The sequence below is a fragment of the Aspergillus versicolor genome (genome assembly GCF_001890125.1).
Source record: "Aspergillus versicolor CBS 583.65 unplaced genomic scaffold ASPVEscaffold_15, whole genome shotgun sequence".
Lineage (NCBI taxonomy): Eukaryota > Fungi > Ascomycota > Eurotiomycetes > Eurotiales > Aspergillaceae > Aspergillus > Aspergillus versicolor.
The window spans coordinates 172346-194208 of NW_024467538.1; the positions used below are offsets into that span (position 1 = coordinate 172346).

Sequence of the window (21863 nt, forward strand, 5' to 3'; positions counted from 1 at the left end):
ATGCAGGAATTCCTGTCTCCAGCGCTCCGCCAACTGCCGCAGCCCGACTCCGAGAAGAGGCGACTGCGCGAGCTGTCCAGGTTTGTTTCCTCCACCAATACACCGTAAAATCTCTTCGCGTGCTTGCGATCCTGGAGGCTGACCGTTGTCAATGCGCGCCCAGGTACTACTGCGCAATCCCCCGCCCAGCTGGTTTCACTGAAGACCCTGCCGCAACCCCAACCCCCAGGGACGATGACTCGGAGCCCAATCTCAATGCCGCGCGACTCTCGTCCGATATTACGCTGACGGCGCTGACCCAGCTCGGTGTATACAAGTTCGGTTGCATGCGGTCTTATGTCTCGCTTATTGACGGCCAGAATCAGCATATCGTCTCCGAGGCGACTGGGTCCATCTCTCTACGCGACGGGACCAAACACCAGCCGAATGATGGCTTACATCTGGGAGTCACGACGCTGGACCTGGTGTTTGGGGTTTGTCCCCATGCCGTCAAGCTGTTCTCCGGCCATGATGTACCGCACTTGCAAAATACAAACAATGTCACCGCGAACAGCACCCGCTACATCGTCCGCGACTTTACTCTTGAGGAATACTTCAAGGACCGACCATACGTGACGGAATGGCCGCATTTTAGATTCTATGCAGAAGTCCCGATCTACAGTCCGTCTGGCCACGTTCTCGGTAGCTATTGCGTGGTCGACAACAAGCCGCGCAGTGATTTCAGCGAGGCGGACGTCGCGGCCCTCCAAGAGGTATCCGATGCGATTGCACTACATCTCGAGAATGTGCGAACGGTTCACTTCCATCGGCGGTCCGACCGCCTCGTGAAGGGGTTGATGGCATTCATCAAAGATCGACCGAACGACGAGACTGCCCCCTTGACAGCTGCGAACCTACGTAACGCTGCTGTATCGCCTCCGACCCGACAGTCAGAACTGTGGGAGCCAGATAGTCTTCGCCTTGGAGGACTGTCCCTGACCACTGACCCGACTAGAGAGACTTCACCGTTGTTTTCTAACCGCGACGGAGGGGACACTGATGCGACATCGCCGTCTGTTGCGGTCCACAACTCAGCACCAGCGGGATCACCGCCGCTGAACAATTTTCTGGAGGCTGATTCCCCTGGGGAACTGGGATTCTTTCATGGCCAGATGTTTGGGTCTTCGAGTGGAATGGGTACGCCATCACTCGCCTCACAGGACAACATCCCTCTCTCAACCCTCATTGCCAATGTCTTCGCCCATGCCAGCTCGGTATTGCAGGACTCAATGGACGTGGACGGTGTTCTATTTGTCGACGCTTCTTGGTCCAATTCTGGAATGTAAGTATACCATGCGCTCTGCCTCGACATTTGCTAACGACCACAGTGTTCGATCAAAAACCGACCTGCTGGACTGGGAGCCTCTGCCCAAGAACGCGGACCCGAGACTTCGAAGCGAGTCTCCACATATCCCCGTCGTTCTACCTGAAGAAAGCCCCTGCGATGTTCTCGGCCTGGCGTCTAATGAGACCGGCCCTCAATACCCTGTACCCGATTCACTTCTTCGGCAGTTGATTGCTGCCCTCCCCCAGGGTGGTGTTCTCCATCCAGGCGATGTTTCTCCCGACCCTTCGCTGCTGGAGAACCGACTGGCGAAACATTTCCCGCAGGCAAAGTCACTGCTATTTGTCCCTTTGTGGGATTGGAACAAGGGCCAATGGCTTGCGGGCACATTTGTATGGACGAAGGACAGCGATCAGGAGCGCTTCCTGGGACTGGACGAACTGCACTACTTCAGAGCCTTTGGCGACTCGATTATTTCAAAGATTGCGCGACTGGATTGGTCTCAGAAGGAGAAGTCCAAGTTCGATTTCATATCTTCTGTGAGCCACGAGCTTCGCTCACCGTTACATGGTATGCTCGCGAATGCCGAGCTCTTGTCTGCATCGTCTTTGCGGCCTGAGCAGCGTGAAGCCATAAAGGCCCTCGAGACCTGTGGTCTTACTCTGCTAGATACGATTAACAATTTGTATGTTTTACCCGTAAACCTGGATTCCATTTCTGACAGTTGTAGGCTGGACTTTACGAAGATCAACAACCTCACCTCCCTCAACCAGGGCGCCTCGTTCATCACCGAGCTGGCTAGTACGTTTGATCTGGATGTGCTGGTTGAGGAGGTCGTGGACAGTGTGTTTTCCGGAATGCGCCATGCTGCTACTCCATCAACGTCCACGCCGAGCTCTTCCTCCGCGTCCGAGACATACGCATTCAAACGCGATGTTGCCGTCGTCCTCCGATTTGAGACCCGCGACCAATGGAAGATCAACTCCATGACTGGCGCCTGGCGGCGGATTGTCATGAACATCCTGGGCAACGCGCTCAAATATACCGACATAGGCTTCATTGAGGTCTCTGCGTCATTCCTGCCCCCATCAAGTGACTCAGGGTCAACCGTTGCCCACCTGCGCTTCGTTGATAGTGGCTGTGGAATGTCACAGGAGTTCCTAAGGAACAAGCTGTTCTCGCCTTTTGCGCAGGAAGATGCGCTATCCGAAGGCACCGGTCTCGGGTTGAGTATCGTGAAGCAACTTGTATCCTCCCTGAATGGCTCCATCGATGTGAAGAGTGAACCGGGAGCTGGCACACAGGTGGATGTGTATATTCCTGTTCAGCCTGTGCCAGTATCTGCCAACGGATCCGTCGTCACGGTCGTTGAAGGAGCTGCCGATATAGAACTGCCAAATATGAAGTTCTCCCTGATTGGCTTTGGGGCGTATCCTGAACTCTCAGAGGAACCGACCGGCACTTTGAGCCCCGCTGCAAAGCGCAAGATTTGTTTACAGAGCTTTTTCTCAAACTTGGTTACGGAACAACCTTCTTGGACTGTCTCTCATGCGGAGTCACTGGAACAGGTGGATGGTGGTATCGCGATCATCGAAGAAAGTGTGCTGAAACAACTGTACAACGACGAATATTTGCGTTGTCATCATGAGGAGAAACAAATTAGATTTGTTTGTCTTTGCGACGGCTTGCCTTCCGAACATACAAATGAGCCTGTTGGCGGAGGAGCGGTGGTTCGGTTATACCAACCGTGAGTGACCTGGCATTCTGGTATTGAATTATAGATAACTGCTAACATGCTCTAGATTCTCGCCGCGAAAAGTCGTACAGATTCTCAAATCAATTGCGCAAACTGAACCCCGGCCTTCGATAACTGGGCCTTGCCCCCAAAGTGCACCGGGGCTTTCTGTTACTGGGGACGGCCCAGAAAATAATACCAGCCCAAATGCTGTTGTCTCAGAGCCCAGAGATGGTTTCACTGTGCTCATCGTTGACGACAATGACCTGAATGTCCAGGTAATCGCATCCTTTAAGTCTTAATATATAGCGTGCTAATGTATATAGGTTCTTGCGAAACTCATGTCCAAACTCGGACATCAATATACCACAGCTACAAATGGGCTGATCGCCCTGAATAAATATAAGGAATCACCGTCGACTCTGAGGGTGATTCTTATGGGTTCGTGCTCTTACCCTACTATTCAGTGGCCCATCCTAACCCAAGCCAACAGATGTCTCAATGCCCGTAATGGACGGGATAGATGCCACGAAGAACATGCGTTCCTTCGAACACGAACACTCATTACCCCCCGTCAAAATATTCGCTGTGACGGGGATTGCATCTACCGCGATGCAGCAGGAGGCACTGAGAGCTGGAGTTGATGAGTATCTCGTCAAACCGCTGTCCCTGCACCAACTCGGGAGACTTATCAAGGCGCACCTGTAACAGGGTGCCCTGAATGAGATCCCCTCTTTGTATATAGAATTTACGTGTATATGTTCAGCTGAGACGCGACTATGATCTATGCAATAAACACGATACCACTTGTACACAGACTTTTATGCCATGTCGACACTACGCGCGAGCCCAAGACCAAACTATTAGTACGGCTGTGCGGCAAATACCTTGACCAGATTGCGCCATTAGCGGGACGGCAGAGTATATCAGATGCTGATATAGGGCTTTGCACAGCATGCCGACCGGTGACCACTGCGAGTCAGACTCAAGGCAAAATGACCGCGAGCCTTTCCTTAACAGCAAAACGATGAGTTTAATTGGACGATGGTTTGTTCAACTGTTTAGACACTAGAGAGTCGAGACGGTCTATTTTGGAGGTTGGAATAGGAGAGCCACATTTCCGTGTCCGACTTGGCGAAATACCGAAGGCAAGTTAGATGCAAGGATGGAATGCGATCAGCATCAGACGTTATAAAAGCTTTCCCTCCAAGACCGTCAGCCAAAAGTGACACGCGGCAGTTGAGCTGTGCGCTGTCTCGACCGCAACGGCTCTATTGGCATTTGCACAAGCTTCACCGTGGGGCGCGAAAGCCCACAGAGAAGATGCAGTTATCCCACAGACATGAATGTGCAGATTCCCCATGATTGGTGCGATCGAGCAAGCCTTTCTTGTCCAGATATTCCCGTTCATCATCGGCTATTGTGGCTCCCAACGCCACGACATCGCTTCTCTATGCCCCTTTCGTAGCGATGAAACTGGACAATGGCAGTCCCAACGGGCCCGGCGCGGCACGACGAAGGAATCGTCGCTAAGGAAGAGGGATGAACGGTTCAACGTTAGCTGCCCGTGCACGTCCTCTAGTTATCAGGCCGCTTAACGAGCTGTCGAGCCCATGAAAGAGCCATATCGGCAGCTTGTCTGCAGTGCTGACTCGCGGAATCCTGCCGACCTCTTGATGGTTTTAGTTTGCTAGTATGCTGCATCCTGCAGAGGCCCGCGGGGTGGGATCCTGGAGGGTAAAGCGAATACGCGACTGGGGGCCTGGCCCTAATTTCAGATATTCAGAGGCAAAACCAGCCACCCCAGCCTGTTATTGGGCGGATAAAGCATCAGATCGAGCAAGCTTTGCGTGGGCATCGTCGATCGTCCCATATTGAGGGATCGACATCTCCTCGGTGTTTGTGGGTAGACCGCGATGGACAGACAGCTGGAAGCACGTGTGAGGCATCTGTCGTCCCGGCCTTTTCAATTTGACTCTAATGAAGTCTGCAGAAATGGCCCCCATAATTTACCACTTTGTCCGGCGTGATGGCTGAGACTTTAGTGCGGCGTGGCGGCGCACGCCCAGTCTCCAATCCCCACTGTGCCAATCCTTAGTGCTGGCCGCTGAAGCCTGGCACAATATGAGCATGATCGACGACCAGAGCCTCTAGAACAGTGGTCACTGGCCACTACATAGCTGCTCAGCACGGCTGGGGCCCAGGGTTTGGGCTCTGCAGCAGCTGAAGATATCGCGGCTCGATATGGCTGGTCTCCCAACGCCTTCCCAGGAGATTGTAAAACAGTAAAAGGGGCCGATGAGCGGATCCTTTGGGGCGAAGGACGATAACAAGCTTACAGCTAGCAGTTTACACACCGGTGTCGAGTCCACAAGGCGATGCAGCAAGCACGACACCAAGATAGAAGCGCAGCCAGGGCCGACCTGCTCGCCGTCTTCAGTTAGATTAGGCTGAGGATTATCATGCTTCCTGATTTATTTACCGCCTGGGATTACTCCGTCTGGGCCAATCATGTTATTTGATAGGGACAGCAATGCTCGGTGAAATATTCCAGCTTCCTTCGGCTGATGTGGTGTAGTTATCTGCTTTCCATACATTAAGCCCTGGCTCCCCCATATGTTCGAAATACACAAACCGTCTCATACTGTCTCATATTCCCGAGTCATTCAACATGTCTAACATACCCGAATCACAAGCCCCCAAGAAGAGAGCCGCATGCGATCGATGCCGTACCCAGAAGTTGCGATGCCTGCGAGTACCTGGCCATCCCACAGACTCGTGCATTCGATGCGTGCGCTCGCAGATGGAATGCGTCACCAGCTCGTCCAAGCGTCCTGGCCGTCCGAGAAACCCTGCAAAGCACCCTGATGCAGCAGCTGCTTCGGCCTCCACCGAAATGAACCCTCCGCTGCACACAGTGGATATCCAGATACAGTCCCTGGATTCTGTCGACGACTGGTTCAACTTTAGTTCCCTGGAGACAGACTATGATATATGTTCTGCCCCCTGGAGCTCGATGGATTCAGGGCTCCCCATGGAGGATATTGCTACAGCGCACTCCATATCTTCGCTGTCCACGCCTCCTCCCTTGGTACCTTCCACCACTCCGACCTTCGTCAACACTATGACTGCCGATACAAGTCCAGATGAGCAGTTTTCCCACGAGGTTGAGCAACAGGATGAAGAGATGCTGCAGCTGCAGCTCCTGGCTCCTCAACCCTTTACCGGAAACTTCGACCACGGCCTCCATATCTCGATGCTGCAACGCCAGCTCTCTCAGCAATTATTCACACTGAAGTCCATGCCCTGGGACTTGACCACAGTCATGCGTTTAACCTGCCTGCACGACATTGACCAGTCAAGCCCCAGTCATGGGGATTCCAAACCAAACCCATTGGCCAAAATAGCCAAAACCTCAGGCGAGTTTGCCCAGCTTCTATGGTCTGTTCAAGCCCCAATCGCAGGCGATTCGGGGAGCAGCACATCAAAGAGCTCGAGTCCGCTGTCGTCGATCCATCCGCGCCTGAGCATGGCGGACCTGCTCACCATCCTCTCCTGCCACATGTTGACCATCTCCATCTATGATTCAATCTTCTCGCACTTTACCGAACAGGCCTCCCACAACCCGGGTGCCGTTAATATCGTCCTGCAGTCAGCCCCGAAGCTTTTCCTTGGGGGCATCGCGGTCCCGCCGCGGCTGGATATGCTGAGCCACCTCCTCTACTGCGTTGCGAGCAGCCAGCTTCGGCCGATAGAAATGTTATTGGGCCTCCCGGACGAGTGCTGCGTCTCGCTGAAGCGAAATAGTGCCAACAAAGAAAAGCAAACAGGCTTGTTCAGTGGGCAGAGCGGCCAGCTGCTGTTCTCCACCCTGATGCAAGTTGAGACGGAGACGGCAAATGAAGAGAGAGGTGGCTTGGGCGTTATTGAGTCTCTGAAAGAGAAGATACGGCGGATCCAAGGTCTCGAGTGACCATAATGTCAATAGTAATGTAGCCACGAACACATAGTCAAAGAAGCAATCACAGCATATCTGCAAGCGGACGTCTCCTCCCCCCTCCCCTCTGCCCGATACAGCGAAACCGGTGAAGCAAGGCCGTGCTTTTTGTGTAGTTGCTTTTGCCTACAGTGTGCCCGGATTCTGTCCGAGGTATCGGCCATTCGCTGCCAGCAGTCGCCAAGCAGAGCATCATGCAGCCCAAGCTCAGCTAAGACACACCAAGTAAGCCTGGCGTCAACAAGCTGTTGGGGCCAAGGAATCCGCACGCACAAGCTTCGTTGAGAGCGGAGCATGCCAACGTAGGCGCCGGGAAAAGCCTTGCCCACCGTCATTCCTTTTCTGGACAGGTCTATTTTTGCTTTGTTATCGCCGCAAATTGAAGCCTGAAGAATCCTTCCTGCGGCTGCGAGCTAGCGACGGTGGATTCGCACTATGGGGCCAGATCGCCCTGTTCAGAATGACCGATTGGCCTGCAGGACCGGGAATTTCGCTTCCTGCGATCCACAGACAGGCTATTCAGGATTAAGCTTGCAATTGCAATCATCGGTGGGTGCCATTTGCTTGTCTAGGCGGTGCTGCTGCTGAGCAGTGTAGGCTTCCTCAGCAGCAGCCTTTTTCAACCTTTGCACAGCGCCTCTGGTCTATCGTGGCAAAGATGCTGGCTCCAGGTGCGACGATGAACGACTCAACAACTACAATTGAGCTGCAGAGTCGTCCAACCACCACGGACTCGCGGACAGAAATCCTGTACGAGCGCAACAGGACCGCGTCTGGCGAGAAGCTTCCAGGCCCAGAGGCCGAGAGCCCCCCAGCGGATCCTCCTGCTGAGGCTGAACCGTCTGGGCAGCAGATTACTGGGATCAAACTGTTTGCTATTCTGGCAAGCGTTACATTGTCCGCTTTTTTGATGCTCCTTGATGGCTCGATAATTGGCGTGGTGCGTTAGCCGGTCGGCCCTAACTGGATTCAACTGACCATAGACTGTCGCAGGCTATACCTAATATTACCAGTCAATTCCAATCAATCCATGATGTCGGCTGGTACACTGCGGCATACCAGCTGTCCAGGTAAGATGGGCTCTCTGAAACGGCGGACTCGACTCACATAGCCAGTGCTGCACTGCAGCCCCTGTCCGGCAAGATATACACTTCCTACAACACGAAGGTATGTATTACAAGTTCACAGCCAGATGCTCTCTAACAGATATCATCACTGCGTAGTGGACGTATCTTGTCTTCTTTGGTCTGTTTGAGCTAGGGTCTCTCATCTGCGGTGTCGCCAACTCCTCGTCTACGCTGATCGGAGGAAGAGCAGTGGCTGGCATCGGAAGCTCAGGTCTGCTTAATGGAGGAATGACAATTATTGCCGGCGCTGTACCGCTGGAGAAACGGCCTGGTGAGCTGCCTATATGGTACTGGGGATGTATCAGGGCTAATTGAATGCAGTCTATACCGGAGTCTATCTTGGAAGTACGCTTTACTATGACATCTAGGACATCGTCAAAGGCTTTGCTAACTAACTGCAGTCTCCCAGCTTGGAATCGTCTGCGGACCTCTCATAGGAGGTGCTCTGACCCAGTATACCACCTGGCGATGGTGCTTCTATATCAACCTGCCTGTCGGCGCCGTCACCGCAATCCTCCTCCTCTTGCTCCACGTCCCTGAACTCACTGAAAAGCCTCGATTCTCACTCGACCTCGTGAAGAGAACAATCCCCGAGCTCGATCTTATTGGGTTTACGCTGTTCGCGCCTGCTGCGATCATGGCTCTACTCGCCCTATACTACGGCGGAAACGAGTTCCCCTGGGACAGTTCCCAGGTCATCGGTCTGTTCGTCGGCGCTGGAGTAACCATCACTGTATTCGGATTCTGGGAGAGATATATGGGTGATCGAGCGATGATTCCGCCCTCGATGGTCAGTCACCATATTGTCTATACCAGCGCCATCAATGGCGCGACCTTGGTGGCTTCCATCCTCGTGGCCGCCCAGTATCTGCCCATCTATTTCCAAGGTGTTCGGGGATATGGACCGGCTATGAGTGGAGTGAATACACTGCCGGGTATTCTTAGCCAGCTGCTCACAGTCATTGTGTCTGGAGGGTTGGTGCAGAAGCTTGGTTACTATCTCCCGTTTGCAGCTGCTGGAAGCGCCATCGGTGCAGTGGGAAACGGGCTCGTTACCATGTTCGCACCGGACACTCCCACGGCCAAGTGGATAGGCTATCAAATTGTGTTAGGAAGCGGTCGAGGCATTGGAATGCAGATGGTAAGATGTCATCTCTACCACAACGAGGTCTATATTAACGGCTACCAGGGAATCATTGCCATCCAGAACCTCCTCCCGCCCGAGAAAATTCCTGTGGGAATTGCCTTTATGATTTTCTGTCAGAACTTCGCGGGGGCTATTTTCGTCGTTGTCGGCGAGGTTATCTTCACGCAGCAGTTGGTGAAGCAGATTCTGGCACACGCACCGTCAGTCTCAGTAGAAGCTGCCCTTGCTGCTGGAGCGAGCGCGAGTTCTGTGCGCGCTCTGGTACCGGATGGGAGTCCAGAGCTTGCAGGAGTGCTGCTAGCCTTCTCGAACAGTGTCGACAAGGTGTTCTACCTGCTCATGGGTCTTTGCTTGGCTGGATTTGTGGCTGCGTTCGGCATGGGCTGGGTTGATATCAGGAAGAACGCAAAGAAGCCAGAGGCGGAGTCGGAGAATCCCTGACATAGGAGTGTCTATATGGCGCTAAACAGTATTCTCTTTCGAATTATACGCCTCGTTGAAAGTTGACACTCTACAGAGCGTTATGACTGATGGCCTCCCAGTCCTGCTGATATTTGGTGAATTTTATTTATTTTCGGGAACCTCTTGCGGATTTATAACAATAATGAGATAGAAAAGTATTTCAACACAATAATAGAAAAGATAGACGAAGAATAACGAATTCATGGAAGCTAATTCACAATGCTCTAGTCAACTTGTAGCTATATCTCGTACATCCAACAACAGAGAGGTAAGAATAGGCGGTCTCGATCAAAGGCCAGATACGGTAAAGGATATTTACTAGAGATTTTAGTTGAAAAGGAAATAATCATATTGAAAATAGATTAAACAGCCGGAGGACCTCCGGTGCTCACACCGACACAAGGCCTTCCAGCAGGACCCCTTTCAGCTCGTAGATCCCTCGATCCTTTTCCTGTGAAGATACTTTCCTGTGAGACACTGCAGAGAAATTTCGACTTACAAAGAGAGCCAGGAACTTCACGATCCTTCAGGGGCAGGGCACAATGCGTCGGATTGGACAACAACCATTCGGATAGACTCATAGATAGTGGTTACTAGGTAGCGACTGACCTGGAACGACGCAATGGCAGTGCGTACTAAATCAAGGCCGTTCCTTCGTCTCTATAGACGCAGTATTGTGTATTCCCGATTGTGGCCGTAGTCGGGGTATAATAATATACCGGGCTGTGGCTGTGGCAAGTAAACTACCGAAGTTGTTGCAGTCGGATGCCACTGATTATCATTCGGCCATTCTCCAATCGGCTTTTGATAGCAGGAAATTGGTTCTTCCATGGGGCCATCGCAGGATAGGTAATTTCTGTTGTTCAAGGCACTGCCCGGCCCCCATTCCGGAGTAATACTGCGTAGAGGCGGGAGGAAGCGATAGAGACGATGCAGGACGGCGCTCTAGAGCTCTAAGGATTGAGCTGAGACCGAGAAAAAGCCGTATAGATATATCTTTAAAGGCTGGGAATGTTGCGTGACTGAACGACCAGACAGGCCTAATACATTCAACATTCGTGACCCCTTACATATTATCTTAATCGCGTGCATATCCCCCTGCCCCTGATACATACATTCATTACCCATCATGGCTAAGAGCACGACGATCAACGAGCCCATTGCCATTGTCGGCAGCGCCTGTCGCTTTGCTGGCGGTGCTTCGTCACCATCAAAGCTGTGGGAGCTGCTCAGCAAACCTCGCGACGTGCGCAGCGACATCCCCACGAGCCGGTTTAACGCTTCCAGCTACTATCATCCCAATCCTGCATACCATGGGCACAGCAATATTCAACATTCGTACTTGCTGGAGGAAGATGTTGCTGCCTTCGACTCGGAGTTCTTCGGCATCAAGCCTGTCGAGGCGAAGGCCATTGACCCTCAACAACGGCTGTTGATGGAGACTGTCTATGAGGGACTGGAGTCTGCTGGACTCACGATTGACTCTCTGAGGGGGAGTGATACTGGAGTCTACGTTGGGCTGATGTGCGGTGACTACGAGGCAAGCTTATTACGAGACAGTAAGTGCCCTGGCCCGTGGGAGAGATTGCTCAGTTAACACCTTCTAGTGAAAACGGCCCCAGTATACACGGCCACCGGTATTGGACGGAGTATCCTATCCAACCGCGTTTCATATTTCTTCAACTGGCATGGCCCATCCATGACCATCGACACGGCTTGCTCGTCTAGTCTTGTCGCTGTCCACCTTGCAGCGCAGGCCTTGCGATCTGGCGAATCTCGCGTTGCCCTTGCTTGCGGATCCAACCTTTTGCTGGGTCCAGAGAATTACATTATGGAAAGCAAGCTGAAGATGCTGTCTCCTGATGGTGAGTGATACCAACACACTAGTACGACCAGTAGCTAACATGAACAGGCCGCAGTAAGATGTGGGACAAGGACGCCAACGGTTACGCGCGCGGTGACGGCGTGGCAGCTTGCATTCTCAAGACCCTGAGCGCCGCCATCGAGGACGGAGATGACATTGAGTGCATCATCCGCGAGACAGGCGTGAACCAGGACGGAGCAACCACTGGAATCACAATGCCGAGTGCCACGGCTCAACAGGCCCTCATCCGCAGCACATACGAGAAGGCGGGACTGGATCTGGCCAAGGCCACCGACCGACCCCAGTTCTTCGAGGCTCATGGAACTGGAACGCCAGCTGGTGATCCCATTGAAGCCGAGGCCATCTCCAAGGCCTTCTTTGGAGAGGAATACGCGGAGAGAGTCGCCGATGAGCCGCTCTACGTCGGGTCTATCAAGACCATCTTAGGGCACACCGAAGGAACTGCCGGTGTCGCGGCGCTGCTGAAGGCGTCCCTGGCCCTCCAGAACTCTGTGGTGCCGCCGAATATGCTATTAAATACGTTAAGTGATAAGGTGGCACCGTTTACTCAGAACCTTGAGATCCTCAAGGCCCCCAAAGCCTGGCCTACAGTTGAAGATGGTCAGCCTCGACGCGCCAGTGTCAACAGCTTCGGATTTGGTGGCACCAACGCCCACGCGATTCTTGAGAGCTATGAGCCTCGTCGACACCTGGAAAACGGTATCGCAGGCTCGGAGGCTACTGTTCAGTTGACTCCGTTTGTTTTCTCTGCTCTTTCCCGAAAGTCCTTGCGCGATAGTCTCTCCGCGTACGCCGACTACCTCGAGGCCAACCCGGCAATCAACCTGCGCGACCTGGCATACACATTACAACAGCGTCGATCCGACTTTCCTTACAGAGTGTCATTCGCTGCACAGTCGGCCGCCGATCTGGTTACCAGCATTCGCGCTGAACTGGACAGCACGAAGGTCGAGGAGCTGGGAGTGAGACTGTCAGCCTCTGATGGGAAGCGCCGCAAGATCCTCGGTGTTTTCACCGGACAGGGCGCTCAGTATGCTCGCATGGGAGCAGAACTGATTGAGACCTCTGCGGCCGCTCGGGAGATCATCCAAGACCTGCAGACGCATCTCGAGCAGCTCCCCGAGGACCTCCGTCCGGACTTCTCTCTGGAAGAAGAACTGCGAGCTGCTGCAGATTCCTCGCGAGTCCTCACCGGCGCGTTCTCCTTCCTCTCTACTGTGGTTCAGCTTGTCCTCGTCGACTTGCTCAAGCTTGCTGGTGTCCAATTCGACGCCATCGTGGCGCACTCATCCGGAGAAATGGCCGCCGCATACGCAGCTGGTCGACTGTCGGCACGCGACGCCATGTGCGTTGCCTACTTCCGAGGACGGTTCGCGTCCAAAATGGAGAGTCCCAATGGACCGGACAAGAAGGGCGCCATGTTGGCAGCTGGTATGTCGCACGAGGACGCGCAGGCCTTGTGTGAAGACGAGATGTTCGCTGGACGTGTCTGCGTTGCTGCTGTCAACTCTTCCTCGAGTGTCACCATCTCCGGTGATGAAGATGCCATTGACGAGTTCAAGATGATCCTTGACGATGAGAATAAGTTTAACAGGAAGCTGCGCGTTGACCGGGCCTACCACTCAAACCACGTCTCTCGTCGTCTGGCAGACTATGTTGCTCTTGTCAAGTCGGCCGGTGTCCAGGCCCTGGAGCCTGGGGAGGGCGCTCCTCTCTGGATATCGAGTGTTTACGGGCGCGAGGTTACATCTGACATGGGACTGAATGATGACTACTGGGGAGCTAGTGTGGCCCGGTCGGTGCGTTTCTACCAGGCTCTGAAGATTATCCTCGAGAACGACGAGTACCAGGCTGCTATCGAGGTTGGGCCACACCCTGCACTGAAGGGCCCAGCAAGCCAGACCATCCAAGAGCTGGGCAAGTCGATTGCATACTACGGAGTGCTGAGCCGTGGGTCTGACGCCACTGTGGCCTTCGCATCCAGTCTCGGATCGTTGTGGTGTCGCCTTGGAGGCCAGCAGCTGGACTTGACTGGATACGAGAAGACAGTAAACAACATCAAGTCTCCCCTGCGCGTGCTGAAGGGCCTCCCATCCTACCAGTGGAACCACGAGGGCTCTTACTGGCACGAGTCCCGGGCATCAAAGAAGCACAAAGCCCAGATCCAGCCCTTCAACCAGCTATTGGGAACTTTGATGCCGGATAGCGCAGCGCATCATCTCAGCTGGGGCCACCTACTGCGGGCAAGTGAGATCGAATGGGCTTCAGGCCATCAGGTCCAGAGCCAGACCGTCTTCCCTGCTGCTGGGTACATCTGTACTGCATTCGAGGGTGCTCGAGTACTTTCAGCAGGCCGCCACGTTCGTCTCTTTGAGCTCAAGGATTTCGTCATTCACCAGGCTCTGACCTTCAGCCATGATGACTCTGGCATTGAAGTGCAGGCCTCCATTTCGGACTTCCAGCGGAGCGAAGACCGCATACGGGCCAATTTTACCTACTCTGCCAGTCTGGGCGAGGAGGACCTGGACCTCGTCGCCGAAGCAGAGCTGCATATCGTCTTCGGTGAATCTTCAGAGAAGACTCTCCCCCAGCGTGCATCCAAGCCACCGCATATGATTTCCGTGGACAACGAGCGGTTCTACACTTTCCTGGCGACACTGGGATACGGCTTCGAGGGGCCATTCAAGTCTCTGCACACCCTCAGAAGGAAGCTCGGGTCCAGCATGTGCGCTGTCAACTCGGTTTCGCGCGAGAATACCTTTGGAACCTCCCTGCTGGTGCACCCGGCCGAGCTGGATGGTGGTATACAGTCACTCATTCTTGCCTACAGCTATCCAGACGATGACCAGCTGTTGAACATGCACTTGCCAACGAGCATGAAGAGCATCCGCGTCAACCCGACCCTATGTCAGTCCATGACCGATATCTCAGTCGACTCCAGACTGGGCAGAAACAGATCTGCCGGTTTCTCAGGAGACGTCAGCCTTTACACCAACGACTCTGCGTGCGCCGCAATTCAAATGCAGGGTGTTGAGCTGAAACCTCTCGGTGCTCTCACTGCAAAGGATGACCGTAAGGTCTTCTCCAAGTATGAATGGGTCAAGAACAAGCTCGATGGCGATCTGGCAGCGTGCGATACCACTGTCACGAAGCACCACCAGGACGTCCTGGAAGGATTGGAGCGCATATCGACATTCTACCTGAACAAGCTCGACGCAGAAGTCCCTGCAGACTCTCCATTGCGAAAGGAGGGCCCGCATAGCCACTACCTCAACTACGCCCACCATATTGTCGAGTTGATCCAGAACGGGGAGCACAGGGTAGCCAAGAAGGAGTGGCTTGCTGATTCACTGGAGGACCTACACAACGCAACAGGCCATCTCTCGGACCTGATTGACTACGACATGATGCACCTTGTGGGACAGCAGATGCCTCGCGTGCTCCGGGGAGAGACCAACATGCTAGAGGAAATGCGCGTCAGCAACATCCTAGACAACTACTACAAGGGCGCGTTTGGTTCCCGCGAGGCTGGTCTGTGGATTGGCAAGATCATCTCGCAGCTCGCTGAGCGCTATCCTCACCTGAACATTCTGGAAGTCGGAGCTGGTACAGGTGGTGCTACGACGAGGGTGCTGCAGGGTCTCAGCAACAAGTTCCTGTCGTACACCTTCACCGATGTCTCCAGTGGTTTCTTCGAAGGTGCCGCCGAGATGTTCTCCGAGCACAAGGACCGCATGGTCTTCAAGACGTTCGACTGCGGTCAGGATCCTGTGAACCAGGGCTACGCAGAGGGAACATGCGATGTCGTCGTTGCATTCCTCGTCATCCACGCAACGCCCGATCTGGAGCTCACGATGAGAAACATCCGCAAGCTGCTGAAGCCTGGTGGTTTCCTAATCGTCGGCGAGGGAACGAACAACGACCAGCCATATGGAAGCGCTGGATTCATCTTCGGGTCTCTTCCTGGCTGGTGGTTGGGTGCAGACTCAGGCCGTCCTCTCTCGCCTTTCGTCTCTTACTCTGAATGGGAGAGATTGCTCAAGGGCAGCGGGTTCTCTGGCATCGACTCGACTGCTCCTCAGGCATTCCAGGACATCCTGGGTATGACTGTCTTCGCCGCTCAGGCCGTCGATGACAGGGTCAACTTCCTGCGAGAGCCACTGAACCCAGAGGTGGTCACCCAGAGCGCAGCAGCCATCGAGTACCCCATCAAGGAGCTGGTCGTTGTCGGCGGAAGTACAGAGAAGACTCGTAGTGTCGTTGCTTCAATCACGGATCAACTTCATGCCAGCGCTGCGAGCATTCACACTTTTGAGACATTGACTTCAGTTGACTTCAGTCTCGTTGATGGAGACGCTACAGTCGTCTGTCTGTCTGAACTCGACAAGCCCGTCTTCCAGGACCTGACCCCTGAGGAATGGATGGCATTCAAGACGCTCTTCTCGTGCCCTACAAAACTGTTCTGGGTCACCAGTGGCAGACTCTCTGAGGAGCCTTTCTCCAATATGACTGTTGGATTTGCACGCACCGCAGTCTTTGAGACCCCTGCCCTGCGCTTCCAGAACATTGACATTACAGATCTCGCAGCTGTGACGCCACAGGACATTGTTGAGAAGGTTCTCCGCTTCCACGCAGCCGCCAGTGAAGTAGCACCAGAAATGAAGCCATACGCATGGCCCCTGGAGCCCGAGATTCTGATCGACGCAGAGGGACAGGAGCTCGTGCCCCGGCTGCGAGACATTGCTGCGAGAAACGACAGATACAACTCAGCTCGACGGGCGATCACAAATGAGACCGACATTACGTCGTCCCCTGCCGCTCTGCAGCACGATGGTGAGGGATGGAAGCTGAAAGAGCTGTCTAGGTGGGCTATTCCGGAGGAGACTGAGACCGAGATCAGGCTCGAAGTTACCCATACAGTCTTGTCTGCTCTCCGGACATCTTATGGCCACCAGTTCCTTGCCTTTGGAACTGAGGCTGAGAGCGGTACAAGATATATGGCTTTGGTGCCGATTCTCCTCTCAGTCGTCAATGTGTCCAAGGAATCTGCCATCCCGCTGCCGTCGTCGACTGCCAACGACTCTGAGATCCTTACATCGATCGCTGCTGGCCTGATTTCCGTCTCTGTTGTTGATCCTCTCGTCCCTGGTGATACACTGGTCGTGCACAACGCAACAGAGCTCCTTGCCCGTACCATTACCAACCTCGCCGCAAGCAAGAGCCTGCGCACCATCTTTGTGGTAGACTCTTCTCGGCCAGATTCACCAGAGTCGTGGATCAAGCTCGAGCCTTATATGACGCAGTCTGAGATTGCGGATCTCCTGCCTGCCAATACGGCCTGCTTCGTGGACTTCTCCATCCAGGCGTCAGAGAACACTGCCTCAATCGTATCCGGTCTACCGGTGCACTGCCGCAAAGAGAATGTATCGACTCTATACTCTCCTCTTGGCTGGGAGAGTGTCTCCTCCGTTACTGCCCCTGCCCTGGGCAAGCTGGTCCAACACGCCTGGTTCTACGCCCAACAGGAGACTCTCTCCGGTCAAAAGGCCGCTGTCCAAACGGTTGGCATCACCGATCTGCTAGAGGGATTGAATCCTGAGAACCCTGCGACAGTCATTGACTGGACCGTCTCGAAGACTCACCCCGTTCACGTCAGCCGGCTTGACTCGGCCGTCTTCTTCAAGGGCGACAAGACCTACTGGCTGTGTGGTCTGTCTGGCGCCCTTGGTGTCTCCCTCGTCGACTGGATGATCGAAAGAGGCGCGAAATGTCTCGTCCTAACCAGTCGTAACCCGAACATCTCCCCCGACTGGATTGCAGCACACAAGCGCAACGGCGTCACAGTGACCATTGTGCCCTGCGATGTGACCAACGAGCCCGCCCTGCGTGCAGCCCACAGCTTCATCTGCGAGACGCACCCACCAATTGTTGGTGTCCTGAACGGAGCCATGGTGCTGCGAGACGTATCGATCCGAAACATGTCGTTCGAGCTGATGAGCGATGTCTTCCGGCCAAAGGTGTACGGAAGTATCCATCTAGACCGCATCTTCAAGGACGTGCCCCTCGACTTCTTCATCCTGTTCTCCTCCATCAACTGTGTCATTGGAAACCTCGGCCAGGCCAACTACGCCGCGGCGAATACCTTCATGTGCAGTCTTGCAGCGCAGCGTCGTAAGCGCGGTCTGGCTGCCACTGCTCTGAATGTCGGCGCCATCATTGGAGCAGGCTACATGGAGAGAGAATCGAGCAAGGCCCTGGATTTGACAGTCTCCAAGATGGCATTGATGCATCTCTCAGAGCAGGACTACCACCAGCTGTTTGCAGAAGGTATTGACTCTGGTCGACCTGGCTCTGGCGACGAGGCTGAACTCACGACTGGCCTGCTGGATATCCCTGCAGCAGTGGACAACGAAAACACGCCCAAGTGGCACTCTAACCCGGCGTTCCTGGACTTCATCGTCCACCAAGTGGAGAACAACGGGGCGGACGCTGGCAATGAGGTGATGGCGTCTGTGCAGGACCAGCTGGCCGGGTGCAAGTCTCGCAGCGACGTTCTGGCAGTAGTCAAAGGTAAGTGAATCAATCCAACCCTAACATCCATTACTGACTCGCAGCAGCCCGGTTCGCAATGCAGCTGCGAAATGTACTGCAAATGACGACCGCAGACGAGGACCTGATGGCCCTGAGAAGCCGCGACATCGGCCTCGACTCGCTGATCTCGGTCGACATTCGTTCCTGGTTCCTGAAGAACTTCGAGGTCAGCGTTCCAGTGCTGAAGATCATGGGCAACGACACCATGGCCGAACTGGCAGACCTGGTTGCTGAACAGGCGCCCGCATCGCTGCTCCCAGGGCTTGCCGGGGATGATGTCCCTGTTGAAGTACCGGCAGCGAGTTCTGCTCAGACTCTACCGACCGTCGTCGTAAATAGCGATGAGGCTGGGTCGTCATCTGCAGACTCCGACAATGATGCCACGCCAGCTCAATCCAGAGGTGGTTCGACCGGTTACACGACGCCAACATCCGTCGACGCCCCTGTCCTCAAGGGCCCTGTGAAGATCGACTGGAGCAAGGAGGTCACTCTTCCAAAGGCAGCCAGTATCCCAACTGATATAATCCCTGCTGCTCGACCACGGACAGTTGTTCTCACCGGAGTCAGCGGACTGCTTGGTCGCAGCCTCCTATCGACCCTGCTGGATGACCCTTCAATCGTCAAGATTATCTGCATCGCTGTCCGCCGTTTAGGCGAGCGTCTCCAGTCGAAGGAGCTCCCTGTAAATGACCGCATTGAATATTACCCTGGTGACCTTGAGGAACCCCGTCTCGGCCTGTCCGCCAGCGACGCAGCCAACATCTTCAGCGGCGCAGACGCCGTCATCCACAACGGCGCCGACACTTCGCATCTGAAATTCTACCCCGAGATCAAAGCTGCAAATACCGGGTCAACCAGCGAGCTCATCGCACTCTGCATGACCCGCAAGATCCCCATCCACTATCTCTCAACCGTCGGTGTCGCCTTATTCGGGGACTACAAGTCCTTCCCCCAGGTCTCTGCCGCAGCACACCATCCTCCAACAGACGGATCCCACGGATACGTCGCTGCAAAATGGGTCAGCGAGCGACTTCTTGAAGAACTACACAAACAACACGGTGTCAATGTATGGATCCACCGTCCGTCGACGATCATCCGCGAGGGCGCAGACGCAGTCAACACAGCCGCCCAGACGGACTGGATGAACGCACTCATGGCGTATATGCGCAAGACAAAGGCGGTACCGGTCTTGAAGAACCTACGAGGTGCACTGGACTTTGTATCTGTCCGGAATGCGACAAAGAGCATCCTCACGGCGGTGCTGCAGAACAAGGCGGAGGGGCCGACGTATATCCACCAGGTTGGTGATATTGTGCTCCCGCTTGACAATCTGAAGGATTTTGTGGCAAGGGATACCGGGGCAGCAAAGGTTGAGGAACTCCCTGTCGAGAAATGGTCTGCGCGAGCTGTGGCTGTCGGATTGAACCGTGGAGTGGCGGCTCTGATTGATTCCATGGACGACCCTGGCCAGCCTCATTATCCTCGCATGTTGCGAGAGTAAGCTATCATGTTCTATAATTATAGTAATAGTGTAAATATATAGTTGGTTTGTACCTTCCATGTTATTATATGTTCTTTATTAGTTTTCCCATAACATTTTCTTGCAGTATTTCTGGCTGTTCGACAATATATACCCGACTCTATCACCGAATGGCTTTCACAGCAACAGGCGCACTATAGATACACATACGTTAAAATACCCATTAATTCATCCTGGCGAAATAAAGCTGAACCATAAAGCTCAGCCAGCGAGGAGGATAGGACCTCTTCTTGTCTTGGTCCGGCAGGCTAAACGGCTGACCTTGATAATTCCTTGGCTTGCCAAGGGCTGACTCGTGTAGACTGACTGATATTGGTGGGAATGCTGGAGATATTGCATGATAGGCTGTCTTTAGCCGCCGTTAATGTTTATATCAGTAGTAAGACGAAGTACTGAACGCGCTTATTGATGGAGAAACCTCGGATCCAAGACCCTGTTTAGCCTTATTACCCCGGTTGATGATTATTTTGACGGCATTGGCCATGTGAGAGTAAATACTTCAACCGGGTAGGGGTATAAAATCAGGATTGTCGGGGATATTAGCTGGTAAGAAATACCACGACAAGGGAGATCTAGAAAATGATTGCGAATATTGGGCTGCTTCTGGCCTTTCTTGCCCTAACACTCGCGCATCCTGGGCCCATCCCCAGGCGTCCGTCAATCCATCCAGGCCCTGTTCAGCCATACAAGGCAATCCCACTCCAGACAGAGCGCAACCCGCACAAAATCTGTCACGTCAAACCTGGTCATAAAGGTAGCGATGACGCGAGTATCATCCGCGACGCACTGCAGACGTGCAACAATGGAGGAACTGTTGTCCTGGACAAGGAATACACCATCTGCACTCCACTTGACCTTCGTTTCTTGAAGCACGTCGATATTGCACTTACAGGTACCGTGGAATTCTGTCCCGATTTGGATGCCTGGAGTCTGGAGAACCTCTTTCAGTTCCATTTCCAGGATGCGTCCTCGTGGTGGGTTTGGGGAGGAGAGGACATCCACCTCTATGGAGCCGGCACTGGTGTGATCCAGGGCAATGGACAGGTCTGGTATGATGCTCATGCTGCCGACTCAAATGTCAGCCGCCCGCTTCTGTTCATCGCCGATGGATGGCATGGTGGCTCCATCACGGGTCTGAAGTTGCGACATTCGCCTAATGTAAGTGCAACCATGAACGATAGATAGACTGACTAACAGAGCAGTGGCACAACTTCATCGCCAACAGCTCCGACATCCTCATCTCCGACATGGACCTGTTCTCCCGGTCGTCGTCTGAGAATGCTGCCAGCAATCTCGACGGCTGGGGCACATTCCGGTCCGACAACATCGTCATCCAGAACTCAGTGATAAACCACGATGACGACTGCGTCTCGTTCAAACCAAATAGCACCAACGTCATTGTCCAAGGCCTCCATTGCAATGGATCCCACGGTATCTCTGTCGGGTCTCTCGGCAACTACCCCTACCAATACGACATCGTCTCCGACCTGTACATCTACAACAACACAATGGCCAACACCACCACCGCAGCCCGGCTGAAGGTCTGGCCTGGTGCAGAAGCCGTAAAAAAAGGGGATCCACCATGGGTCGGCGGTGGTGGAAAGGGCTACGTGCGCAATGTTACTTACGACACCATGATCAACGACAACAACGACCTCGCTATCCAGATCGATCAGTGCTACGGGGCCATCAATGCCAGTGAATGTCTGGACCACCCGTCGGGCGTGATTCTTACGGACGTCCTTTTCAAAAACATATGGGGCACTAGCAATGGCGTTGAAGATCCTGTTACTGGACAGCTTATTTGTGGCTCCGAAGATGTAAGGGGCCCTCCTTTATATATGTGCATCTACTGACGTACCAGTCTTGTGATAATATTCGAGCCGAGAATGTCACCCTGACCAACCCCAGTGGACAGCCTCCACAGTGGGAATGTAGGTACATGGATGAGCAGCTGTTGGATCTTGGTGGAGCTGGATGTATCGCAGCATGATCATGAGACATGTAGTAGGGACACATACTGATTAAACCATATATCCAACGTATAGAAGATTA

General features: G+C 53.8%; 5 protein-coding genes across 5 annotated transcripts; all 5 read left to right on the forward strand.

Annotated features, from left to right (window-relative positions):
- Positions 1 to 3767, forward strand: ASPVEDRAFT_144073 (hybrid sensor histidine kinase/response regulator; the record flags this gene model as incomplete). Its single annotated transcript, XM_040807960.1, has 7 exons — positions 1 to 80; positions 164 to 1321; positions 1368 to 2009; positions 2055 to 3071; positions 3127 to 3337; positions 3386 to 3500; positions 3553 to 3767. The coding sequence occupies 7 exons, from the start codon at positions 1 to 3 to the stop codon at positions 3765 to 3767; spliced, it is 3438 nt and encodes a 1145-aa protein (XP_040673937.1).
- A 1963-nt stretch (positions 3768 to 5730) lies between these two features.
- On the forward strand, positions 5731 to 7032 carry ASPVEDRAFT_34350 (Zn(II)2Cys6 transcription factor domain-containing protein; the record flags this gene model as incomplete). The annotated part of the gene is made up of 1 exon (XM_040810849.1): positions 5731 to 7032. The coding sequence occupies one exon, from the start codon at positions 5731 to 5733 to the stop codon at positions 7030 to 7032; it is 1302 nt and encodes a 433-aa protein (XP_040673938.1).
- Positions 7033 to 7714: 682 nt separating this feature from the next.
- ASPVEDRAFT_89407 (MDR family MFS transporter) lies at positions 7715 to 9771 on the forward strand (the record flags this gene model as incomplete). The annotated part of the gene is made up of 7 exons (XM_040818603.1): positions 7715 to 7996; positions 8050 to 8126; positions 8172 to 8223; positions 8280 to 8454; positions 8505 to 8528; positions 8585 to 9324; positions 9373 to 9771. 7 exons carry the CDS (start codon positions 7715 to 7717, stop codon positions 9769 to 9771), a joined length of 1749 nt encoding a protein of 582 aa, XP_040673939.1.
- Positions 9772 to 10834: 1063 nt separating this feature from the next.
- ASPVEDRAFT_155891 (uncharacterized protein) lies at positions 10835 to 19883 on the forward strand. The gene is made up of 4 exons (XM_040808488.1): positions 10835 to 11351; positions 11400 to 11657; positions 11705 to 18247; positions 18295 to 19883. The coding sequence occupies exons 1-4, from the start codon at positions 10922 to 10924 to the stop codon at positions 19767 to 19769; spliced, it is 8706 nt and encodes a 2901-aa protein (XP_040673940.1). The 5' UTR covers positions 10835 to 10921; the 3' UTR covers positions 19770 to 19883.
- A 504-nt stretch (positions 19884 to 20387) lies between these two features.
- ASPVEDRAFT_57355 (uncharacterized protein) lies at positions 20388 to 21801 on the forward strand (the record flags this gene model as incomplete). Its single annotated transcript, XM_040815327.1, has 3 exons — positions 20388 to 20966; positions 21011 to 21628; positions 21673 to 21801. The coding sequence occupies 3 exons, from the start codon at positions 20388 to 20390 to the stop codon at positions 21799 to 21801; spliced, it is 1326 nt and encodes a 441-aa protein (XP_040673941.1).
- Between the last annotated feature and the right edge of the window lie 62 nt (positions 21802 to 21863).